Genomic DNA, 24,465 nt, shown 5'->3' on the forward strand with positions numbered 1-24,465 from the left:
TGATATTTCTAGAACTGGAAAATTAATGGTGGGGCAGTAGACACTTGCATGCTTATAAAACCGGCTCAAACTATAGCTTGATTTAAGATTTAGATGATGGATTAGACGATTGAATCCAAAATGAAGTTGTTTTAATTAAAAAGTTAGAACTATATTTTTTTTTGTTTTTAAATTCAAACCAATTTTTATTTAGATCTTAATCGAGTCACCGAGTTTAATTAGGTGAATACATACTTAATTTAACATGAAACTTAACCCAGTTCACATCTTAATTATTATGTTAATATGACAGAACAAGCAAAATTTAATAATAAAAATATTGTGCCAATATATATATATATATATATATATATATATTTGCCCCAAAAAATATGTATCTAAAACTTGAAAATAAGTTGGAGAAGTAGAATGTCTCTTTGGGAGAAATTTATCGGTTTGATTTAAAAACAGATTGTATTAAATCTTAATTTTATTACTTTAGATACAATCTATAATTTATTGATATTAATATCTTTTTCTTTAAAACTGTGGATTTCAGTTTCTATATATACAAAAAAAAGATACAATCTGGAATTAATTAGTATAGGTTGCCAAACATGAACTCTCTCTCTATATATATATATATCCACAGCCAACCTGCACCTGCATGCGAAGGAAGGTATATGGCTGTAATTCATTCCCTCACTGGGACACATTGGATCAAAATTAGGTCACTAATTACAAAATGGCTCTTGATTTTTAATAACTACTTGTTTAAGCAGATACCGACATGTCTCTTTTTATAATCGTCTCTCAAGATTTTGTAGCATATCTTTGATGGCAACAATCGATCTACGTATAGATCAAATGCCATATCATGCTCCTGCACGTAGTTAATAAATTAATTACATTAATTAATTAACCTTAATTATGAATTCATTGTGGATTCGTTAATGTTGCTTTTTGCCTCTCAGCTTTTGGACCCATTAAGGGTCATTATCAGCGTGCCTTTATAACCCCACAAGGTGATAGGATACGAGCACAGTGATGACCTCCCTGTCATCCTCTACTTTTATGTGTCCTATGCACCCTTTTTTAAGATTAGGTTTTAACTCTCTAAGGGTGATGTGCTGCTTCCATCCCTTCTCTGTATCAAAAGAAAAGGGCCAATCAGAAATTAGGAGTTCATGAAGTTATGCATCATCAGGCAAATACATTCCTAACATTTATTTAATAAAAGCTTGTCTGGCATTGACTAGCATGGTTGCTTCAACTCACCCAATCATTCATAAAGAGATGGGCTGGGATCAACGATGGTTAACCAAATCCAATTCTTGCCATTGGTTTACATTCTCTCTCTTCGTCATATATATATTGGGTGGTTGTTTTTTGCTAATTTTGTAATTTATGGTCAACCACTTGTTTGTCAGAAAAAAGTACCATTCGTCATTGTCGAGGGCTCAGAATTGCTGGCTCATCGGAGGAAAGGTGTAGAATGATCAACTTTTTACCGACCGTCTACGAAGGTCCGGTAATATAACTGGTAGGAAAACAAAAATCTGGATTTAGTTTCTCATGGAGAATGGGAGACAATGGAGAGGGACGAGGTTAGACAAGAAAATTTAAAAACAAAAACCACTACACAGGTACAAAACGTCTACATTGAAAGCCCAGATGACACTCGATGTCTGTAGCTGGCTGCAGAGGGGCACTGGATGACAGGTCTGCGATTTAGTACTTATCAACAAAACCCTAGTATTTATAGATCTCTTTGAATGCAAGGACTCGAGATACTGCTGCCGAGGATGAGAAAAATCCTCTGTAAAGTGGAGTGCTACGCAAGACCATCATTATCTTGGAATTATTTTCCTTCTCTGACAGTGCGCCCTCTTGCAGCCAAAACAAAGTCTGCCTCCCAAAGGACAAAAATTATACGCGCGCGCATTGCAGAAGTTAAACTAATTTCCAGAGACTTGAATGGGATAGGTGGATAAAAAAAGGGATTAATCCAATTGTGTTTTACTTAAGAGGTGCCAAGTAACATCCAATGTCTATTAAGGAATTCGTGCATTGATGCGTCGTTCATGTTTAGCAAGGTGAAACAGATAGTAAAGAGAAGTCCTCGCAGCTGACTCGTTACTTGATCGTACGTATACTGCGCATGTATTATGAGAAATTAAAATGTTCTGTTACTTTATGCAAAGTATGCCAAAAGTTCATTTTCTCTTGTGATCGGAACGAAAACTATGATGAGAACATGAATCAGATGAGGATGCATTTGGAAAGGGATTGACGAAGAAACAAGGAAAGATAAGTCTGTCATGCAGAAACAGATAGATTGATAGATATACTGCAATTCTGAAGGGGACGTGGATCTTTTTGGACTCAAAGCAGTATCTCGGTTCATACAATCAATGTACTTCAATTACTTGTATAATGAAGAATCAACGATAATTACAATTATTGATTTGCTTACCTCGATTACTTTTCGACCAGGAAGGTTAGATTGGATCTCAAAAATGGTTTTTGCATTCCCGCTCCACCAGCATGAAGTGCAAAGTTCTTTACAAAAGCATGCTCAACTCTGTAAGGTCATCCATTGGTATTTCAAGACCTATAGAATCATGGTCTTGTAATCCATCCTCATCAATATTCAACCAAGAGCCGAGATCATGAGGCCCATCGAGGTCAGTAGATACTCCTAGTTCAATTGTATCAATTTCATTCAGTTGCAAGTTTGCAAAATCATTCGGATCGTTTGCTTCTTTGGGGGCATCCTGAGGAATGTTGCCAAGAGACATTGACCCCACGCGCTCTATTTTATTACTAGCATTGGCTACTGAATGAGCAGATCCATGAGGTCCATTTCCTGAATTCAATAAATGAGTACTCTTTTGCTTGGGCTTTGGTTTTGTTTTGCACTCGCCTTTGATGCAATCCAATGATGAGCGACTGGCCCCAGAAACAGAATTGCTTCTTGAATTATCCTTGCTCTGTTCTCTATCTCTATCACTTCTCTTACCCTTTACTCCACCAAGACCAGCACTGTCAAGGGTGGATGTTACCCTTGATGAAGCGCTACCAATAACATCATCTATAAGCACTTCCCTCTTCTTAATTCTATCAAAGTTGACACTATGAGAATCGTATCTCTCGATAGTGCTAGAAACAGCACCTGGTGCCAAGAAAAGGAGACAGAATTATATGCTGCTGGTGAAACACAAAAGCAACTTAAAAAAATGCTAAAAATAGTCAAAATTATCATAGTATACTATCAATATTCTGACATGTGACATCGCCAGAGAAAGTCTGAGAATTTTGAGAAATGCATAGCACATTGTCAATCCATCCTAAGAGATAATTAATAAGCACAATCAAAGAGCACCGAAAAGATTTGACCTGATATACCTGATCCTCTGGCTTCAGCATGAATGTTAGAGACTTCATTACAAGTGTTACTCGCAGTTCCTGAGCCAACACAGTCCACAGATTTGGCGTCATTGTTGCATGAAGGTGCAGAGAATATGATCTCCTGTAGCACAGGCTCACTAAAACAACTGCTGCCAGTATCTTCGAATTTGCGACATCTAACAAGTGCGCGTTTGACAAAGGCCAATGCAACTTGCCTTGAAACCTTGCGGATGGTACTTTTTGAGGTATTGTTCCCACGACAAGCCTGTATAAATTGATAACAGAGTTACAATAATATAAAACAGATAAAAAAGGTCTTAATTCTCATAATTACATGGAATGTTTTGCATGACCAATCTGGAAGGGACCAAGTTACACCAGTTTTGAACTCCCAAAGGTTATTATGTGTTCTAACCTTTGATCTCCACAACAAAACAGAGAAGCATTGCATTCATTTTCCACGCTTGTCCATTCCAGATTCTAATCTTGCACATTGGATTTATTGAAAAACTACAGTACAGAATAGACGTCCAAATTTTCCAGTTTTATGAAGGTGTAATTTGATTTTCTCCACTAGTAGGATAGGTAAATACAATTGCTATGCTATCTCAGAATAGCCTGAAAATTCTATGGGATTAGGCTACTAAACCATATGCCCACGTGGAACAACCAAGCAATGTCTTTCAGTAACTAGCATGCAACTTCTTACAGACACAAACACAACTAGGAACATATTTTTCCTTATTCCCCGAAAGAAAACGAGTGCTTTTTATTAAAAAAAAAACTACATTTTATAAAATTAAAAACATTTAACGATCACAAAGTATGCACAAAAAGGCACAGGTTTCATTTGAGGACCCTAAATTCAACAGTTCTTTCAAGAAAAGTTCATTTAGGAGCGCAGCAAACAAGTAAACATGTTGTACAAGTAGGAATGCAAAAAAATCTTAATTTTCTTGATCAAACTCACACACCCCTGGCCACAAGGCTGTGTCCTCAATCTATTTGACAAATTCAAAGGTGGAAAAGAAATTGTTGAGGTCCACATATGCCTGTCCTTAAATGCAAGTTTTTTGTCCAAAAATATTTCTATCTCAATCAAAGGCCATCTAAAAAGATGGGGAAGCAAAATTGTAACTCTGTGTGGTCTAGGTTTGCATAATATAGCCATCCTTAATTGCTTAGAAGTTGACAAAAAGAAACAATGGCTCAATAGAAGACTAAAACAAATACCAGTAGTTTTCTGTAAGCCATCTCAATAAGTTGGTCCATTGCAACCTGTTCAACGTTCCTGCAAACAAACAGTGTTACTTTGATATAAGCAAAAACTCTAAGGATTTCATGACACACAACCACCAAAAAACCTACCTTCTTTCCATATCTCTTACTTTCGGAACAACTTTACCAAGTTTCCCTAGCTTGTTTTTCATTATTCCAGTCTGTCAGAAATGGAAGTTGTTACAAAAGATAACAAGCCAAGTAAAAAGGGAAAAAAAAATGAATTCAAAAGAAAAATTCACGTAAGTTAAAAAAAGAAGAAAAAAAGAGGAAAGAAACAGTGCAAACACTTTCTTCATTAAGAAATAAATAGAGAAAAAGAAACCGAGGCACACAACCTGCTGGTGCAGCCCTTCTTTAAGCTCCATTATATCTTGATTAATCACTTCGCCCTCTGCTAGATCAGGCTGCAGGAAGGCATGAGAAGCATATAAAATATGAAACAAAATTGAGGAACACACCATGATATAACTTGAGAAAAGACAAATAAATGTACAGAAAAGAATGTTTACCAATGTTTCTGGGCATAAACCAATACTCTGTAGCTCAAGCAAAAGCCGATCATCCAAACACATCAGCTGATATTGGCCATCAGACGAAGAAAAGCCAGGCATATTTATTTCTCTAATCTGCAAGGAACCTGGATCATTAGAACATATTTCACTGGCATGCCCAGTATCTGAATGTGAAAAGCCATCATCTACTGGCCACTGTTCATTGCTATGCAACGAACTGGACATGCTTGGATTCCCAATTGCATTTGATGCGACACTCTTATCACATGAAAGTCTATCCAAGAAACAACTCTTCTGTGTCTGAAAATTCACTTTTGACTCAACTTCAGATTCCATTCTGTCTCTATCTTTAGGTTCAATATCAATCAGATTACATGAACCACAATGAGAATCATCACTGGCATAGTGAAGAGACATGTTCTTCCCTTCACTTTGTGTGTAAAATTCTTCACTTTCATCTTCTTCAATTAAAGCAGAAAGAACTCTTTGGTATAATGGAGCGACCTTGTCCAAACTTCCCATTTCAACTCTTCCACATAAAGAAGTTGTTTTGGCTGATTCTTGATTGAAGTCCTCTCCTTGTCTTCTGCCAGGATGTACTTCTTTGTGCACAAGAACACCCTGATAGAAAAGGATCTTTTTTATCAAATTTCATTCTCACATTTTTCTTTTTTAGTTTCATTTGAGTTTACTTGGGATTAAAATAAAACTGATCTCTGACAGTTGAAAATTCGTATCAATTCTTGAACAAATTGGAGGTAAGCCACAATGCAATTTATAGGAATGCATGAGAGAAAAAGAGAGACCGGATAATTAAAGAATAGTACCAAAACATTATATGTTGCGCCAAGCATTTGAGAAAAACTCTCATCAATCCCTTGTGCAGATGTTAGCTGAACAAACCACAAAGAGCAACAAAGCAAGAGAAATTGTAAGTCTCTAATTCATAAGCGTTCACAACATCCCAAATTTATCAAAGCATCCCACTTATTACCTCCTGCTTCAAGTAGGACATATCCTCTAAGCTGACAGGAGCAAAATAAGAGTCCATCTTCTTCCAAAAAGGACCAGAACAGGCAAGGTCTACAAAAGCAACCATTTTTTAAGATGAAGTTTATTCCAAAAACAGAGCTGGCTTCTATAGAAAAGCTTAATGAAAAGGTAAAGATGCATACCACTAGCTTTCCGAGCAGAATTGGCAGCTGAAAATAGTTCTTCATGATCATCATCAGATTCAACTGTGAATAATATGCCAATGCATATTAGAAGAAATTGCAGCTAATATTTAAATCAAATGGAATTTGTACAAAGTTATCTGCTAAATTTCTACCATTTTGAATTGCTTGCATATGCATAGACAAAATAATAAATAAAACCTGAAACTACCAAAAAAAAAAAAAGAGAAGCATAAATTCACTGGAAGATGTAGATGGCCATTTGGTATTTATTCAAGCCGAGTATCTTGGTAATGCCAAGAAGAGAAGGTTTGTCTATTGGGAAAAAGACTCTCATATAATTTTGTCCTTGCAGCACAGCTATAAGATTCGCAATGTTCATCATGCACAACAGTGTTTCTACACCTATCACAAATCTAAAAATGCAAATTCCAAATTTATTGTACAGTTGTTAATTAATAGTACCTGTAAAATCTAAGGAACTGCTGTTGGGCATTGGTCCAACACGCACTACAGCCTTCCGATCTTTCAACTTCTTGGAAGGTGGACGGCCAGTTTTGCTGATTCAGAGAAATATATATAAGCCTCAAAATTCAGAACAGGGTCTAAAACAAGTTCACGCTATAATTTGATCAACCACCACTTTGGAGTAGGGGCAGTTAGGGAAGACACCTTTTATTCTTATCAGAAGCAGCCTTTGAACTTTGAAGTGGCTTTACAGCTGGAAGATTCTCTAACTTCTCCCTCACTGGATGAGTAACTGGCCTTGTTAAAGATGACCCTCGTCCACTCCTTCCTTGTCTCCGCACGCCATCCCCAATTTCATTCGTTGATAATTTATTCTTCCTAGCAGGCAATACAAAAGTTCCAACTTTCTGACTTGCAGATAGAGAAACCTCGCTACCATCTGTTCCTTTGTCCTTTGGTTTATTGTCTCCAGCTCCCGATTCTTCACTTTCAGACAACCCAAATGGAGATGGAACACTCTCAAGTTCCCTCTTGAATTTTGGAGTGTTGGTATCTAGATTGCTGGCAATCTGAGATCCTTTGGTTCCAATGGAAGAAGTTCTAGCACTAAATTCAGGAATGGGAAAACCTTGAGATGACATCTGAGATTCAATATGGTTTGAAACAGGAGCCATTATATTTGCCCTCCGTGTGCGTGAGTTTTTGTGTGGTCTCTGACCAACCCACTGAGCTATTGCATGTGAGGATGAGCCTGCTGGTATATGACCCTTATGGTTATTTACCACTCCTGGCAGTTGGATTTTATTTGAACTTGTAGGCTGTTCCGAACCTTGAAGGGATGTGGGTGAGGGCTGAACTTTAAGTGACGAATCTAGCAGCATGATGGACCCAGTACGTGGTGCCCGGGAAACCTTTGCCTTTATCACTGTATTAGGAGTGCTTGCTGAATTATCCTCGTGAATATTTGGCCTGATAAACAGCACCACATACCAATTAATAGCCACACTAGTCAATAGCAAACCATCTTATGTAACCTGTTGATACATTTCTACAAAAGAGTTAGTTATTAAAGATGAAAATACATACTTATTTGTTCCTTTCGTCACAACCTTATGCTCTAAAAGAGCAATACGATTTCTTGGAAGACCACTTTCCATTTCATTCTTGAGGACTGCACTGGTATCTGAACTGGTAGGTTCAAAAGAACCTTCCAACTTGTTGAATCCACTGACTCCAGCAGATGACTTTGATCTGTAATATATTAGAAACCCATTTATCTAACAAAATCTCTTTCTTTTTCTTCTTTTATCATGAATGTGGGAAAAAGCATGAGCACAGTTTAATCAGTAGCATAACAACAACTGGATGGCTACTTACAAAAAAAGATAGCATAACTGACAAGAAAGAATAAAGCAGGGATTAAACATGTGACATACAGCCATAGACACGCAGAAGCCTTATATAATTAGGAAACAATTCAGACAAGCATGAAATAAAGCAACCACTATATGCATCATAGCAGAAAAAACCATACTTTCCTTCCTGAGCAGCCAAACAGTTAGAGCACAATTAATTAATTTGACAAAACCAATTTGGTAAATTAGAAAAAGGACATCAAACATGAATGGAACTACAATCACAAACACATATGACAGCATCAAGCCTGAACTAAGTTTTCCCACTTCCACCATTTACAGAATGTCTGGTGGGAGGATCAGAGGAGGGGAAGCAAAGGCAAAGAGGGTATCTAAAATAAGGAAATGAAGAAGAATGTGAGGATGGAGTCCTAATGTTCACATATTTGGTTCTGTTATAGAGGAATAAGCCTGGCTTAATTGTTTAAAAGATGTGGAGTCAACATTAAAGAACCAACATAAAATTCCTTAGAGAACGAAGCAATGTAAACCTAAAGTCAAAATTATACAACTATTTCCCCCCTCATTGACAACCCTTACTTAGGATTTAAGAAATTTATTTTTCACCACTTGAAGGGAACTAGAGATTGTGGTCCTTCCTGTGCCTAGGAAGTTATCATAAGGAGCCAGAATGGTTTGTTCTCTTCCCTTCCCTTTCCCTGGAAAACTCCATACCAGAACATATCTCCCCTCCCTTCTTTCACTCTAATACCCCATAAAAACTCTTGCACGCCACTCACCAGCCAAGCTAAAGATAAACCCAAACTTTGAGGAACATTTGCAGATCAAACTGCAAAAGCAGTCAAGTTCTTTGACTGTTCATGTCAGCGTCATTCATAAAACATGCTACAAATATAATTACAGTTTCTGAAGAAATGTTTTTGCACCTGCAATTTTGAAGAAAATATGAAAGTTGTCAAAACACTAAAGCCTGGGCATTGAAATAGCTGGCCAATGTATTATATGATAGATGTTACATCAATCTTAGCCATATTATAATCAAATTTTCAATTCCTGCTAAGTTTTGTGAACAATTAACAAAATTTAGAGAGTTTAATTCCTTGGGGAACAACTTCAACCAATAGTTTAATCAGCAAAAGTGTAAGATGATATTATTCTTCAAAAATCATCAAGTACTCCATTAAAGAGCAGCAGCAATGTACTAGCATGTCAATTATAGATCACCGCTTTGGAAAGGAGAACCCAAACAAACAATAAAGATACAAATAGGATACAAGCTTTATAAACACGATGTCTCCATTCTTAAACTCAAAATAAAACTGTAGCAGATCCCTGCTATTAGACCAGAATGATAACATTACCCAAAAAATCAGTAATCAGGTCAATGTACTAACAGAATTACCTGAAACCCTGAGCATCACATGATCGCAACTTAGAGTCAGCACTCATCTTGGAAGGCATAGCTCGTTTTTGTTCTCGATCACTGTTTATAACTCTATTACCCATCACTCCAACAGAACGTTTCTTTTTATTTTTTGTATCCCATCCTTCACCTCCAGCAGGCAATCTGCGGATCTTTTCTTCATACCGGACAGCACCACCACCAAGATCCTGGACCACATCTCCATTCTTATCCATTACCATATGTTGCCTTGAGGGCACCGAGGACCTACCATCTGCCTGGTAGCACAAGAAAAATTCTATCAAAACTTAGCAGAAAATATAAACAGGGTTAAAGCTAGATTATACTACAGGGAGAACATAAACACTCTTGATGGTCAAAGGGGGAGGCTGATTCAACAAAGCATCTAAGAAACTAACTGCCTACTCTCTAATCAAATATCTGGAACAGAAACCCATGCAGTAAACATTATGAAGATACACAAAAGAAGAAAAGATATCAAAATCTATATTCAAGTACAAACCCGCACATCAGCCACTGAAGTACGAGCACGCTTGTTGAGCCCAATACTCTTTGTCCTGTCCTCCAATCTTTGAGTCATAACATCATGAGGATTTCTATGAATCTGACCTGCCACCTTTGCTACGTTTGCTAAATTTGACCTCTCATTCAATGAAAGCTCACTCCTTTGCCGCTTCTTTGAGCTTAAGGCTACCCTGTACCTTTCCAATTTAGATAAGGATTCACGCAACAGTTTTACTCTGTCCCTGTTTGAAATACATGGCATCTTTAATAACTACTCAAAAGGTTTGCACAGTCCAGCAACATATAAATAAATTGAACTACATCCTCAACACCATGATCTAAAGCAAAACATGGATATTCTATATTCATAAAGACAGGAATAGCATCAAAGAAAGAATTTTGAATTGCAATAACATGTGGTGGTCAATTCAGGTTTTCCAAAATATAAAAGCTAAAAAAAACATCAGGGAACAGAGGACCTGTTAAGCACTACAAAGTTTTTTTCATCATCTTGTTTGTATCATGAAATACATGCAATAAATTTTTCCGTGACTACATTATCCCATGAAATCTCCATGTCAATCATGACACACGACCATTACACTTAAAACAATCTTATCATGAGTTATACCAGTAAAATCCCGAACCATAACATAAACTAAAAGGTAGCAATGAGATGAACAAAATACTTGGCCTTTCTAGAGGTATCTTGCACACTTTCTTTAAAGTGCTTTAGCTCCTCCGTTGCCACTGGAGGCATCGGCTTGGGATGCGCAACTCCAAACGAATGGTCCTCTGACACACTACCAAGAGGAACTCCCAAAACCCTCCTCACCTCTCCAGACCGCGTATATTTCTGATTGCCTAATGTAATAGGCTCCAAAGGAACACATTGTGTAACTGGTGGCATATCCGGTGACATTGCGGAACCTCCTTGATTTAAATTATTCCCGGAATTTAACATTCCGTCTTAACCTGCTAGAAACAAGAAACTAACTTAATAACACAAAGAGAAACACTCAATTCATTTTCTTTCCCCGCCATTTTCTGAGGAACCAAGCAGAAAATTCACAATAGAAAAACACAGTTTTATGAGGAAAAAACTGCAAGAAAATCGAAATTTCCACGTTAATCCTTAGCAATCAGCTACTAATTGCAAGTAGAACAAAAATCCTTGAGTTAATGACATGAAATAGTTAGAAAAAATATAAATTTCAAAAGAGATGAAGAAAAACCCTAGCTACTAGTTACAGTCAAAATTCGGAGAAATTAAAAGAGGAAATCGAAGATTACCTTAGAATCGATGTAGTTAAGCTTCAATTAAAAAATTACTACTATTTTTTCTAGAGAGAGGAAATTTGGGTATAAATTTTATAGAGAGAGAGACGTGAGGAAACTTGGTGGTAATGTTGAAAGCAACAGGGAGGAAAGTAAAGAGCCGGGAGATCATAATAAAGATTATCTTTAGTCCCTAAAGTTTTAGTATCTGGTCTAATTGATATAATTACTTTAGCTTCTGTCAAATTGGGTCCTATTCTATTTAAATTACTAATGATTGGATCCCTTCGCGTATCTACGTGTGTACCGGTTAAAAAACATTAGTGGGCCCGCGCCTTCTCCTGTCACGGGTTCCAGCCTTGGAGTTGCATGCCTGTCAGCCCCGCGCTGCCTTACCTGCCTGCTGGGTTTGCAGGGTGTTCAGTGGGCCGTTTTTTATTTTTGATAGTATCATAAAAAATAAGTTGAAAAATAGCTTATTAATATTTTATTTTTGTTAAGTTTATTAAAATTATGAAGAATAAATTTTAAAGATTAAACAAAAATAAAATTAAAAAAATATATATAATTTTATAAATTGTTTTAAATAGAATAAATAAAATTAAAATAATCATTCTTCTGCCTCGTTATCAGAGAGGAAAGGCTTGTAATAAGTTTATTAAAATTATGAAGAATAAATCTTATAAATTAAAAGATTAAACAAAAATAAAATTAAAAAAATATATATAATTTTATAAATTGTTTTAAATAGAATAAATAAAATTAAAATAATCATTCTTCTGCCTCGTTATTCTCTCATAAATTGAGGTATGAAGAATATATAAAATTAATATGCAAATATTTATCACATAACTGGTATATCAAACTACTTTACTTAAAAATTTAATATAAAGACATCATTTATATTTATAAAAATGCTATTATAATAGTTGTGTAGATATTACTTAGAATTAAGATTACCTCGTAATATTATATAAAGAGTATTATATTTTAATATAGACCATAACTTTATCTTAATTAATGGTAATAAACGAGCAAATATTCAGTATAATATAAAATATACGAAAATATTTGAATAATCAAGAGATGATTCATCATCCTAAATAAAATATTTTATTTATTTTCAAATAATATTAATTGTAAATCCTTGGTCAATGTGGAATTAATTTTGAAAAGTATTTCAAAATTTTATTCAAATAATCAATGACTATAATGTTAAGAACTAACATGATTTGACAAAATATATATACTTTATGCTATGATATCTAAATTAGAACATTCTTGAACAATGAATAATATTTACACTGAGAAATTAATCACTGAAAAATTAAGTAAATCACTTATGACTTTTTTAATACTCGAGAGACCATGATAAGTTGCTAAACATTATACTTGATTCTTCAAATTAATATAAATCAATCAATTATTGTATTGATAACAAATTAATGGGATAATCATAAAAACCTTGTGATAATTTGATTTAAACATTGCACTTGATCTTCAAATTAGTATAAATCAATTAATTGTTGTATTGATAATAAATGAAATGGATAATTATAAAAACCTTGCTATAGTTTGATTTAAATTTTATTTTCCCTCTATACTTTTATAAATTACACTTTACATCCTAAATACAAAAAATATAAACAAAATGCGTTGATGATGAAGTAAAGTGTTATTGAAGATATAAACTACAAAATGAAAAATATAATTTATGAAAGTATGGTGGGAAACTGAAATTCAAATCAAACTATAGGAGAGTTTTTGTAATTATCCATGAATTAATTTTTTTAACAATTCGAGAGATTTTTTCCTGGAAGTTCATGTGAATTACTATTAGAACCTGAATATTTGGATAGTTTATGGTTTATGACACTCTAATCTTAAAGTAAATATTCAAATCTGAAAAAAACATTTGATCTATAGGTAATATTTACATAAATTCTAAATAATTCTAAATCTATACAATAAAATTTTTATAACTCCTAAAAAATTTTAAATTTATTATTTTTATCGTGTATATATTTTTTAGAAAACACAACACAATAGTATAATTATTAATAACAATAAGTTATTTCTTTTAGCTTCAATAGTCTCGAGTGATTTAGAACAATCCATTTTACATTCTAATGTGTAAGAATGAAGAAATTAAATTATTTTTTTTGCATAGAAAAGTCAGGATCATGGCAAGTTGTAATACACATTTTAAACACCATTAGCATATTTATCCGCATTTTGCAAGAAATCAATAACATTTCTTTTTAAATATAATATATATATATATGTATATATATATATATATATATATTGAGTGCTTTAGATCCGGTGGCAACCCAAATCTATAGGGTCATGCCGATAACATAGCCTAATACGAAAAGGTTTGGTAGGACAGTATGACTCAATGCTATTATATCATGTTAGGCAACATGACCCAACGTAGCAGCACGACCCAACGCAATTGGATTCTGATAACGGTAAAACCCCATGTTAAGAGAAAAGAAACTCAACTGACTCAATTTCAAATAAAAAAATTATCATCATCCAACTTTAATACAATATAAAAAAATCTCTTTAATTTTTTTTATTGTATAAAAACAAAATTAAATAAGAAAAAAATCTAAATAAAATATGATTGGACATATCTTAGTATAGCTAAAAGTCAGACCTAAAAGCCTTGGATCTGGCTATGAGCTAGACCCAATCCCTATTAGAAACGATTTAGATTTAACTACCCAGCCAAATCTAATAGTATTGAGTTTAACTTCCAAGCCAAACCCAATAACTTTTAGTATAATAAATGAAAAAAACAACATCTTCAATAATATTTTTTATCTAAAAAATAATAAAGAAAACACTTTTATAATATTATAGTATGGTTTATAATATAAACACCCTTTATATATAATATAATTTATGGTACAATGAATTACCCACTCCATTTTAAAATAAAAAATAATATAAACACTCTGTATTTATATATTTTTTTTTGCTAGACCGATCTATCGAATCAATGGATAACTCACATTAATCCATCGAATTAATGGGTCAATCTAGTCTATATATATATATATATATATATATATATATAAGCCTGACCTTTGCTTGAATATCAGGGTGTAAAACCATTCCAAGAGGATTGCCACTGTATCAGGACCCCTGAAGATCATTTCCTGAGGAAGACAAACTATGAAAGGATAGTCAAATTAGTCATTAATTACATATAATGAGTTTTAATCGGAAAGAAAAATATTTTAAAAAAAAAGTTAATATAGAAAATAAGAATAACAAAATCTACACATAAAACAGCAATCATGTCTGAGCACTGAGCTTGTTCTCTTTTTGCAAGTCAAGCAACACAACAACAAAGTCACTAGAACTCTCATCACTCTTGATGATGTCTTCGTTTCTGTCACTCTCAACCCTCTTCATCTTATGTTCATCTATGATTTTCTCCACGAAAACATTCACTTTTGCAGCCAAGTTTCTGCACCTCTTCCTAACTCCTTGCAAATCTAGCCAACCCAAAACAGGAGAAATGGTCACTCCAATTGAAAATCCCTAACAATTCATACCCTTCACTCACTAAACCCTCAAGCTCACACACATCGACTTTGCTCTCATCACTAAACTCATAACTCCTCCCAAATACTCTCATCATCACATTGTTTAGTGACCCAAAATGCGCAACACCTTCCTAATCTCAAGTACCTCACCGTTTCTCTCCGCTAGACTCTTTATCTCACTCACCATTTTAAGACCTATATATCTTATCAACTCACCCAAAGCTGCAATTCTATTACTAGGACTAAACAAATGAGTCGCTGATATTCCCCACAAATTCCTCCAGCAATCACCAAAATGAGCAAACCCCGTTTCTTTATGAAACAAAAGCTCATAAGCTGATTCTTTGATCAGCGAAAGCTGAACTGTTTAGGATTTCTTTTGCCTTTTCAGGATAACTGGAGATAATGAAACGACTGGACCCTACAGAGAATACCATCAAGGGTTTAGCTTTCAGTAACTCAGAGATCCTGGCAAGAACCCTATGAGTCAAAGAACCTGTGAAAGCTAAGACCATGCCAAGAAGAGGCCAACCTGAAGGGCCAGGAATGGTTGTTCTAGTTTTGGATAAATCCCAAGCAAAACCACCTGGAGCTAACCAAAACGAGAATATGAAAACGAAGAGAACAATGCCAAGAATGAGCTCCAAACCAGGACCTGTTGAAGGACCTAGTTTTGAAAGGAAGTGAAAAATCTCAAAATCAAATATTTGAGAGGACATTGTAATTTGCTGATGAGCAATATTGGAGAAATGGTGAAAAGAGGAGGTTGAGAGTGAGGATACATGGTAGAGAATGGTGGGATTCTATATAGGTGGCTTTAGAGAACTAGCCATGGCCAGCAATGCTTAGTGTTATACCCTCTACTTAATTATTATAGTGAGGTATACATTTTTTATTTTTATTTTTAGTGCTGAAAAAATGTTTTTCGTAATAGATTTTTCTTACCAAAAGCATGAATAGTCAAATAAATATTTCTAAAAAGAGTTATAATTGCAATGAAAATTAAGAAAATGTGGTCTATCCACCAATAAAAATTATTGGTGGACAGGGCCTCTGTGTATTTTTTTTATAAATACATCTCAATTTTATTATTAAAACTTAAATATATTAATACTGTTGAGGGCAAGAAAGTAAACATCTGATATACACACCCTAATATTCTAAAAGATATACTAATATTTTAAAGAGGTGTGAGAAAGTAATGTAACTTTTCCACACCAAATGTTTTTTTTTGGTTATTTGTTTATTATCTTGTTTTGTATTTTTTTTATATTTTTTTCATTTTTTTTGGGCTTTACATTTTTTTTCCTCGAGATTATCTCTTTTTTTGTTTTATTTTAAAATTATTTTGTCAATTTCTTTATAAATTAAACTAGTTAGAAATTTAGTTTTATAGTTTTTTCTTTAAAATATTATAGATTACTACAATGTTTCCCTACATGATTTTTTTTATGATTTTTTTTAAATGATCCTTGTTAGTTTTGCTTTCTAATTTTTTTATTTAAAATATTATGAATTGTTATAATATTTCTCCACATGGTTTTTATTTTGCTACAGTATTTTTTCACATGTTTTTTTCCAAAATTATCTTTCTCTATTTTTTTAAATATTGAGCTGGTTGAAAATTCAGCTTTAACTTTTTCCACATGTTTTTTTTCTATTTTTTTAAATTTTTTATGTTTTTTTAGAATTGTTTTTGTTGATTTTATTTTTTTAATATGGAGCTAGTTGAAAATTTAGCTTTGTACTTTTTTTAAAAAACGTTATGGATTGCTATAGTGTTTCTTCTCATGATTTTTTTTATTTTTTATGATTTTTTTAAAATTATCTTTGTCTATTTTTTTTTTCATATTGAGATAATTGAGAATTTAACTTCGTAAATCTTTTCTTTAAAACACTATAAATTGTTATTATTAGAGTGTTCCTTCACATAATTTTTTTATAAATTTTTTTCAAAATTATTTTTATCAATTTTATTATTTTTAATATTGAATTGATTGAGAATTACAATTGTAGATTTTCTTACGAAATATTATAGATTACTATAATATTTTTCTACATGATTTTTTTTCCTTTTATTTTTTTTTATGATTTTTTCTAAAATTTTCTTTATTCATTTTATTTTTTAAATATTAATTTGGTTAAAAATTTAACTTTATAATTTTTTAAAAAAAACATTATAAATTACAACAGCTTTTTTCATATAATTTTTTTTTTTCATAAATCTACGACAAAACAACAACCTACCACAAATTCACGGCATCACACGGGCATGGAAAGATTAAATATCTAATTTTAATGCATAGTTTTATTATATAAAATATAGATTGATAACAAAGAGTTTATCAAATTCACGGAATAACGTGGCCTTATAAGTGATAAGAAAGGACTTAACCAAGTAAAAGTGCCCTTAAGATTGCTAATTCACGGCATCACACGGGCATGGAACGATGAAATATCTAATTTTAATGCATAGTTTTATTATATAAAATATAGATTGATAACAAAGAGTTTATCAAACCAGAACAAAATAACGTGGCCTTATAAATGATAAGAAAGGGCTTAACCAAGTAAAAGTGCCCTTAAGATTGCTTCACATAGCTCAGTTTTGAACAACATCAAATGTCCGGCATCAGGAACCTCATGATAATGAATCCATGGAAGCTTCTGAGCAATGTATCGATTTATTTGAAATGGAATGATTCTATCTTGATAGCCTTGCCAGAGATGAACTGACCCCTCATTATTAGGGAAAGGATTACTTATATCCATGATATCGAATTCCCATTTGGCATAACCAGCTAGGATGTCTCGATGCAGTGATTCATGAACACCTTGTTGACGAACCTTTTTCTGTATGCAGAAACACAGCAGTCTAAGACCATTGCTAAAAAGTTTTTGTAGTTTGTTTGGCAATGAACAAATGCTGCATAACAAAAACAACTACCTGACCAACTTTTGGAGTTTCTGACAGCTTCTTAATGATTTCCATATCTGGGGGGCTAAAAAGGTTCATGTTTCCAGCCATAATTGATAATGATGGGAACCATTTCTGAGTCATCCACCAGTAGAATAGCCAGGGAGTGTGATGGGCAACTTGAAATGTCCTTTGATCAGCAGTGCAAAGCTTTTGGAAACCCTCTCTTGCAATATTAGCAGGGAGAGAAGGCCACCAGTAGTGCACAAATGGAACTACCAAGGAAGCTCCAGACAACCTGAGTAAGGAAAATATTAGAGAACTCCAAAGTAACTTCCAAATTTCAGCACAGAAAACAAGTTTAGCAGTTCAAATATCGTGCCTGTGTGGTATATATTTAAGACAACCATATACAGGATAGGCCCCCATTGACATTCCAATTACATAAAATTTAGACCCAATCTGTAATTGGTCTGCTAGTTCTTGAATATCATACGCTTCACTCTTTACTGAGCGTGATGGATACGGATCACTCTCTCCGTAACCAGCTCTATCGAAGAAAAGGAAATATATGCTCAGCTCCTCTATAGTTTCCTGAAATCAAAGCATGTTGATGAATTAATATGATTTTTTTAATACCATTGCATATGTATGAGAAGGACACACACACACCCTGAAAGACATGGTGCAGACAAGAACAGCATCGGACAACTGATACATCTCAAAGCAGTGTTAAAGCAAGTGAAGGTCAAATGGACATTCAATAAACAAACCTATTGACCGAGAGATTATTTTAAAAATACGTTTTGTCAACAAAACCCTGAGTTTTTCATTTCTTTGGTATCTTGAAATGGTTCAACCAATACGTGACTTATTTGCATAGAACATGTATGTTTGGAAATGTATGTATCAAGGGTGAAGAAAATCTGAATCCCAGCTTGATCTCTCCTCTCCCACCCAGCCAACCTCCAATCTAATCAAATGAGCAACAGAGATGCCACATGAGTAATACTTGCCTTGGAATTCTTCATATAATACAAAATAAATATACTTGAATCATTACGCGTTAATTGCTGAGGTAAGATCACAAGAAATAATTCTAAAAAATGGTAGTTGCTGAATCTCTCTGATCATTGAACTCGTACTAAAGTTTAAATTGTTAATGGTGTTTTGATTTGCCTTGTTGAAGGAAACTTTTACCAACGAGTTCCTGTTGTTAATCTGAAAAGTTATGTTACCATCAATAGACATTTGTTTCCAGTATTCACCTACGAAAGAGGTGTCAATACTTAATGAATGCAGTAAAGTAAAAGTGCAAAGAAAGAGGATTCAATTATATTCTCATGACAAGTTGCAATAATGAATGCATGGAAATGAGTGAATTCAGCTTTTACCTGTGACACGGGTAAACTCAGATCTTTAGAGTCATCAAAGCCATGGATGACAATGATTTTGTGCTTAGCTTCTTCTTTAGGAACTCCCATTTCCCTGTAGGCCAAGTGCCTCCCATCACTGAGTTTTACCCTGGGTGAAGTGACAGGAGGACCGCCTGGAGACCCACATATCTTAGGAGGGGGAGGCTTTATTGTCTGGTAAGCCCAACTTAGAAGACCTGCTGCCAATGCCACTGCTATTGCTGCAAACATTGCTGAAAATTGGGAAGGGTGCATGGGTTATCATGTTAGCAAAACATTTATTTGAAAATTAGATGAAAAATAGGAGTTTAACAACTATGGAAAATCCATATTGGAATCCCTGTAGAGAATTAATACATTCAAGACATAGAAAATGCAGAATAAGTTCTCCTTGTAATTAGAGGGGCTTTGTGAGTTGAGGCATTTGTGAAGATGTCTTGTATTTGATTAAGAAGATACTGATAATGATCTTTTCCTATGTCAGGTTCAAGACAAAAGAGAAAGCCTAGCTCTGTTGACCAAATGCCTATGCCACCATGACAGAGTCCCCAGCCAAACTTTTCATCCAGTACAACCATCTTAAGGTGACAACTTTGGGATTTGGGGTTGAGAAATAAAAGATATAAGAGTTTCCAGTCCTTTGTTTCAGGTTACAGTGTGTTGATGCAGACAATCTACTCAATATCTTAAATAGTTCATGTAATTTTCTTATGCTATATCTTTACCTGCTTTGTGAATCTCAGCAAATAAAGAAAAGCCATGAAGAACAGGAAAAGCATTTTGTCCTATCTTTGATCCTATTGCAGTAAGTTTCATGTTAGGATTCTAATTTTATTACCTTGTAAAAGTCACAGTTTCTGACCTATCTAGGGAGTTGTAATTCTCTTAGAGAGGCAGACAAGATATCAAAATTATTTTTCGAAAATAAAACTACGAATTTAGGGTTTTGTGTGCAACACTATTCAGCCATTAACTGTCTTTCTTGCATATTGTCTTCTTGTTGATGCTTCCGTCTGCATTAGTATGTGAACAGGAGACATAGCACATCATGCTTTCAACACAGCCCTTGCTCATCTTTTTCTCTATTGCATATTCTAATTTCTGCTAAACTTCTATAAATATCAACAAAACGTGCAGATATGTGGACAAAGCAATTGAATTCTACAAGAGATGAATCTAAACCTAAACTTCTTTGCTTTAGATCAAGATTAATCATCATTCCTTTAAATTCATATAAAATGTAATTGCCGACACCACAAAGTTAAGACAAAATCTCCAAGATTTTCCTTTTTTAACACCTTAATTTGCTAAAAAAGGAAAAAATTAATATACTTCCTGCAATTCAAACAAAATTCCAATATAATATCAGAACTAAAAAAAAAAACCCACTAACAGGAGCTAAAATTCATAGAGTATAAAAAGATTAAATCTTTACCTGGAGAGATTGAACAGGAAGAGGATTTGGCTTTGTTTCTTCGAGTGTGAGCTCTTGCTGATGCAGCTGATATCTTCTAGCCAGATTCTACGCCTACCATTCTGCTTTAAAACAGCTAGTCTTCTGGTCACACGTTCAGACAATCGAAGTAAACTGAAAAGCACCCCCCTTGAGAATCATGTCCACGCAGCCACGTAGGTGGTGATCGGTCACATCTACTGATATTTTATAGCAAGAAACAAAAAATACTGTCACATACAAAAATGGGCGTCTTTTCGAACAGTAGTGTACTAGCCATGACAAACAAACAAAAAGGGAAAAAAACCACATTTTTTTCTTCAAAATTATTGTACTTTCACTAAGGTCATGTGTTTGATGTTCCTTCACTGGTTTACCTTTTATTTTATTTTTTAAATTTAGATTTTGATGATAGCAAGATTTAAGATTATTTGATTTTTTAATTTATTTTAAATAAAAAATAATAATATGTTTTATATAAATATTATCTATTGTATTGTAAAAAAAATATTGTCAACAAAAATTATAATATTTTTTATATTAATATATTTTTATAAAAAACACCATAAATATTTACAAATAAATATTAATATTTTTTCAATATTAATATTTAAATATTTATTAATTATTTTATTAATAGTATTAATTAAAATAAAAACAATAACATTTTCAAAATAAATAATAATTTTAAGAATTAGATCTTTACACTCAACCTATTAATCTTAGATCGTGATGCTGGACCCATTCATTTTGGGTCTAGTGGCATAACTCAAGTGTCGGGTGTGATCAAGTAGGACGTAGACATGAACACGTCCAGCATAATCCAAGTATCACGTGAGCGCTGGGATGTACCCAAGCCCCAAACAAGCACCCTAGGCGTCGCGTGGAGGTAGAGGTATGCCCAACACTAAGGCAAAAGCCCATGCACCATGTGTGCGTTTCAAGTAGGAACTCAAGCAACACGTGAGCGCAAGGAATGTGCCCAGCGCCCGATAGCAGCTCAAACGCTACATGTCATCACATGGTTTTTCTTTAGTAATAATAATAATTTTTAAAAATTTATTAATGAAGATGATAATGATGATGATGATTTTTAATTTTATCTTTCAAATCAAATCTATGGGTGTTAGAATAATTTTTTTCTAATTTAGTAATTATTTTATTAATAATATTAATTATTATAAAAATAATAATATTTATAACACAGAAAAATAATATTTTTAATATTAATAATTTTGATTATAGTAAAATAATAATATTTAGTACACAAATAATACTATTTTTAATTCCAAGAATATTTAGAACGTAGATAATAATATTTTTTCTATTAAAAATTTCAATTCCTATAAAAATAATATTATTACAAGAGAAATGATAATATATTTGATATGAATATTTTGAATTATATAAAAAAATAATATTTGAAACACAAATAATAATATATTTTTATATAAATTCTTTGTATTATAAGAAAAATAATAATATTTACAACTCAAAGTATAATATTTTTTATATTGATACTTAGAATTGTTGAGTATTTTTAATAATACTGAGCCGCGGACTCATTATTTATTTTTATAAAAAAATATCATAAAAAATTATAATATTAATAATAATATATTTTTAATATTAATAATAATATTTTTCTTTCAAATTTATTAATTATTTCATTACAAATATTAATTATAATAAAATAATATTATTTCTAAAACAAATAATAATATTTAGAATCTAAATCTTAAAAACCACGTGCTAGCGTCTTGACCCAAGCTTTAGGTGTTCTTAAATGGGATACAAGTATAGCTTACTCCTAATATAGCCCAAACACCACATGTATGCTGGGGCGCCTAGCCTCCAAACAGGTATCCCAAAGTGCTACATGTATATAAGGTGTGCCTAGCCTCCATGCATGCATTTCAAGTGTCATGTGGACGCAGGGCTGTACTTAGTACAAAGACAAGAGCTCACGCGCTACTTGCGTGCTTAGTCTGCCAACACGCATACAAGCAAGCTAATCATCATATGCACATTATGGGTGCCAAACTTCCAGACAAGAGTTCAAGTGCGATGTATGCATAGCCTAGTGGGCGTGGCTCAAACTTGGTGCTTGAGATCTGCTGGTTGCAATCTCATATATGCCCCAATTAAACAGTACAATCCATAATAAATTCATTTATAATGCATGGTATCTGCTTTATAGTGCATAACAATATAGTCCACAGTGAATTCATTTATAGTATATAGTAAATCGCATTACAGTAAAACATTGATCAATCTTAGTTATGGTTAATTAATCGTATGTATCCCACAATCTTTTATTTTTCAAAATACTCATTAAATTATTTTTTCTTCACAAAAATATCAAAACTATATTTGCCACCAAGCGACACACCTCCTTGACAAATATTTATTAAATTGAGATTTTTAAATATAATTTTTTATTGTTTTAATATATATATTTTTAAAATAAAAAAATATTATTTTGATATAATTTTAATTGAAAACACATTTTACATTACATTACCAGCATGCATACCTTTTTTACGAAAAAAATATTAAAAGAATATCTATTTTTGTAGTTGAATATATTTTTTAAACTATTTTTACTTTAAAAAATATAAAATTGATGCCGCTTTAATAATCTTAATGTATTAATATAAAAAATAATTTTTAATTAAAAAATATTTCTAAAAAGAAATTGATATCAAGTTACCAAACAAAAACTAAATATTTTATATTTATAAATATTTTAAATGATTTTATAATATTTATATTGAAATCAATATTTAAATAATCTTGAGACTTAATAAAAGAAATTTGTATTAAATACACTGATTTTTAAATAAACAAATTCACATCATTTGATACTCTGAATCTTTCATATTTCATCATATCATGCTAGGATATAGGTGGATTTTGGACGTACAATATGTTAAAAGAATTCCTAATCAGCTATGTGTCTTAATCTATAATTATTTCTATAATTTTATATCTTAATTATTACGAATTTACATACACAACCTCGGGCCTACTGGATAGGGGCACAATAGAGCCCAATACACCATCTTGTAGCCTAGAGCCCATAGAAACAGAGGTGGTAAGAGGCCTCGGTCCATAAAATGGCATTACACAAAGCCCAAAGTGTACAAGCCCATTAAGGGGATCGAAAATGAATATAGCCCAAACACCACATGTATGCTGAGGTGCCTAGCCTCCAAGCAGGTATCCCAAAGTGTCACATGTATATAAGGTGTGCCCAGCCTCCATGTATGCATTTCAAGTGTCATGTGGACGTAGAGCTGTACTTGGTATTGAGACAAGAGCTCATGCGCCACTTGCGTGCTTAGTTTGTCAACACACATGCAAGCAAGCTAATCATCACATGCACATTATGGATGCCAAACTTCCAGGCAAGAGTTTAAGTGCGATGTATACGTAGCCTAATGGGCGTAGCTCAAACTTGGCACTTAAGATTTGCTGGTTGCAATCTCATATATGCTCCAATTAAACAGTACAATCCATAATAAATTCATTCATAATACATGTTATCTGTTTTATAGTGCATAACAATATAGTCCATAATGAATTCATTTATAGTGTATAGTAAATCGCACTATAGTGAAACACTGATTAATCTTAGTTATAGTTAATTAATCGCATGTATTCCACAATCTTTTATTTTTCAAAATACTCATTAAATTATTTTTTCA

At 33.1% G+C, this 24,465-nt stretch overlaps 2 protein-coding genes across 5 annotated transcripts; both read right to left on the bottom strand.

The window, feature by feature from the left end:
• Positions 1-2,301: 2,301 nt before the first annotated feature.
• On the bottom strand, positions 2,302-11,557 carry LOC105112968 (spectrin beta chain, brain). Of its 4 annotated transcripts, none has more exons than XM_011008934.1 (16): positions 11,423-11,557; positions 10,819-11,104; positions 10,134-10,371; positions 9,605-9,882; positions 7,913-8,077; positions 7,031-7,795; positions 6,824-6,918; positions 6,359-6,421; positions 6,178-6,266; positions 6,011-6,076; positions 5,181-5,804; positions 5,007-5,075; positions 4,759-4,829; positions 4,624-4,681; positions 3,379-3,655; positions 2,302-3,154 (listed from the first exon to the last, which is right to left on the bottom strand). In XM_011008934.1, exons 2-16 carry the CDS (start codon positions 11,091-11,093, stop codon positions 2,544-2,546), a joined length of 3,744 nt encoding a protein of 1,247 aa, XP_011007236.1. In that variant the 5' UTR covers positions 11,094-11,104; positions 11,423-11,557; the 3' UTR covers positions 2,302-2,543. The 4 variants fall into 4 exon arrangements, with proteins under 4 accessions (XP_011007236.1, XP_011007245.1, XP_011007221.1 ...); XM_011008943.1 differs by having other exon boundaries at positions 3,388-3,655; positions 10,128-10,371; XM_011008919.1 differs by having other exon boundaries at positions 10,128-10,371.
• Positions 11,558-17,426: 5,869 nt separating this feature from the next.
• LOC105112991 (uncharacterized) lies at positions 17,427-20,923 on the bottom strand. Its single transcript, XM_011008956.1, has 5 exons — positions 20,738-20,923; positions 19,282-19,535; positions 18,270-18,481; positions 17,918-18,185; positions 17,427-17,823 (listed from the first exon to the last, which is right to left on the bottom strand). The coding sequence occupies exons 2-5, from the start codon at positions 19,531-19,533 to the stop codon at positions 17,533-17,535; spliced, it is 1,023 nt and encodes a 340-aa protein (XP_011007258.1). The 5' UTR covers positions 19,534-19,535; positions 20,738-20,923; the 3' UTR covers positions 17,427-17,532.
• Between the last annotated feature and the right edge of the window lie 3,542 nt (positions 20,924-24,465).

Source organism: Populus euphratica, unplaced genomic scaffold (assembly GCF_000495115.2).
Source record: "Populus euphratica unplaced genomic scaffold, PopEup_1.0 scaffold5.1, whole genome shotgun sequence".
Lineage (NCBI taxonomy): Eukaryota > Viridiplantae > Streptophyta > Magnoliopsida > Malpighiales > Salicaceae > Populus > Populus euphratica.

Excerpts from the sequence above, each read along its gene's own strand:
- LOC105112991 (XM_011008956.1), bottom strand. The coding sequence starts at position 19,533 with ATGTTTGCAGCAATAGCAGTGGCATTGGCAGCAGGTCTTCTAAGTTGG. Across the intron at positions 18,482-19,281 it reads TGAGTTTACCCGTGTCACAG|GAAACTATAGAGGAGCTGAG; the intron begins GTAAAAGCTGAA and ends CTTTGATTTCAG. Across the intron at positions 18,186-18,269 it reads CTTAAATATATACCACACAG|GTTGTCTGGAGCTTCCTTGG; the intron begins GCACGATATTTG and ends TTCCTTACTCAG.
- LOC105112968 (XM_011008919.1), bottom strand. The coding sequence starts at position 11,093 with ATGTTAAATTCCGGGAATAATTTAAATCAAGGAGGTTCCGCAATGTCA. Across the intron at positions 10,372-10,818 it reads GATACCTCTAGAAAGGCCAA|GGACAGAGTAAAACTGTTGC; the intron begins GTATTTTGTTCA and ends TATTTCAAACAG. Across the intron at positions 6,267-6,358 it reads TTCTGCTCGGAAAGCTAGTG|ACCTTGCCTGTTCTGGTCCT; the intron begins GTATGCATCTTT and ends TTGCTTTTGTAG.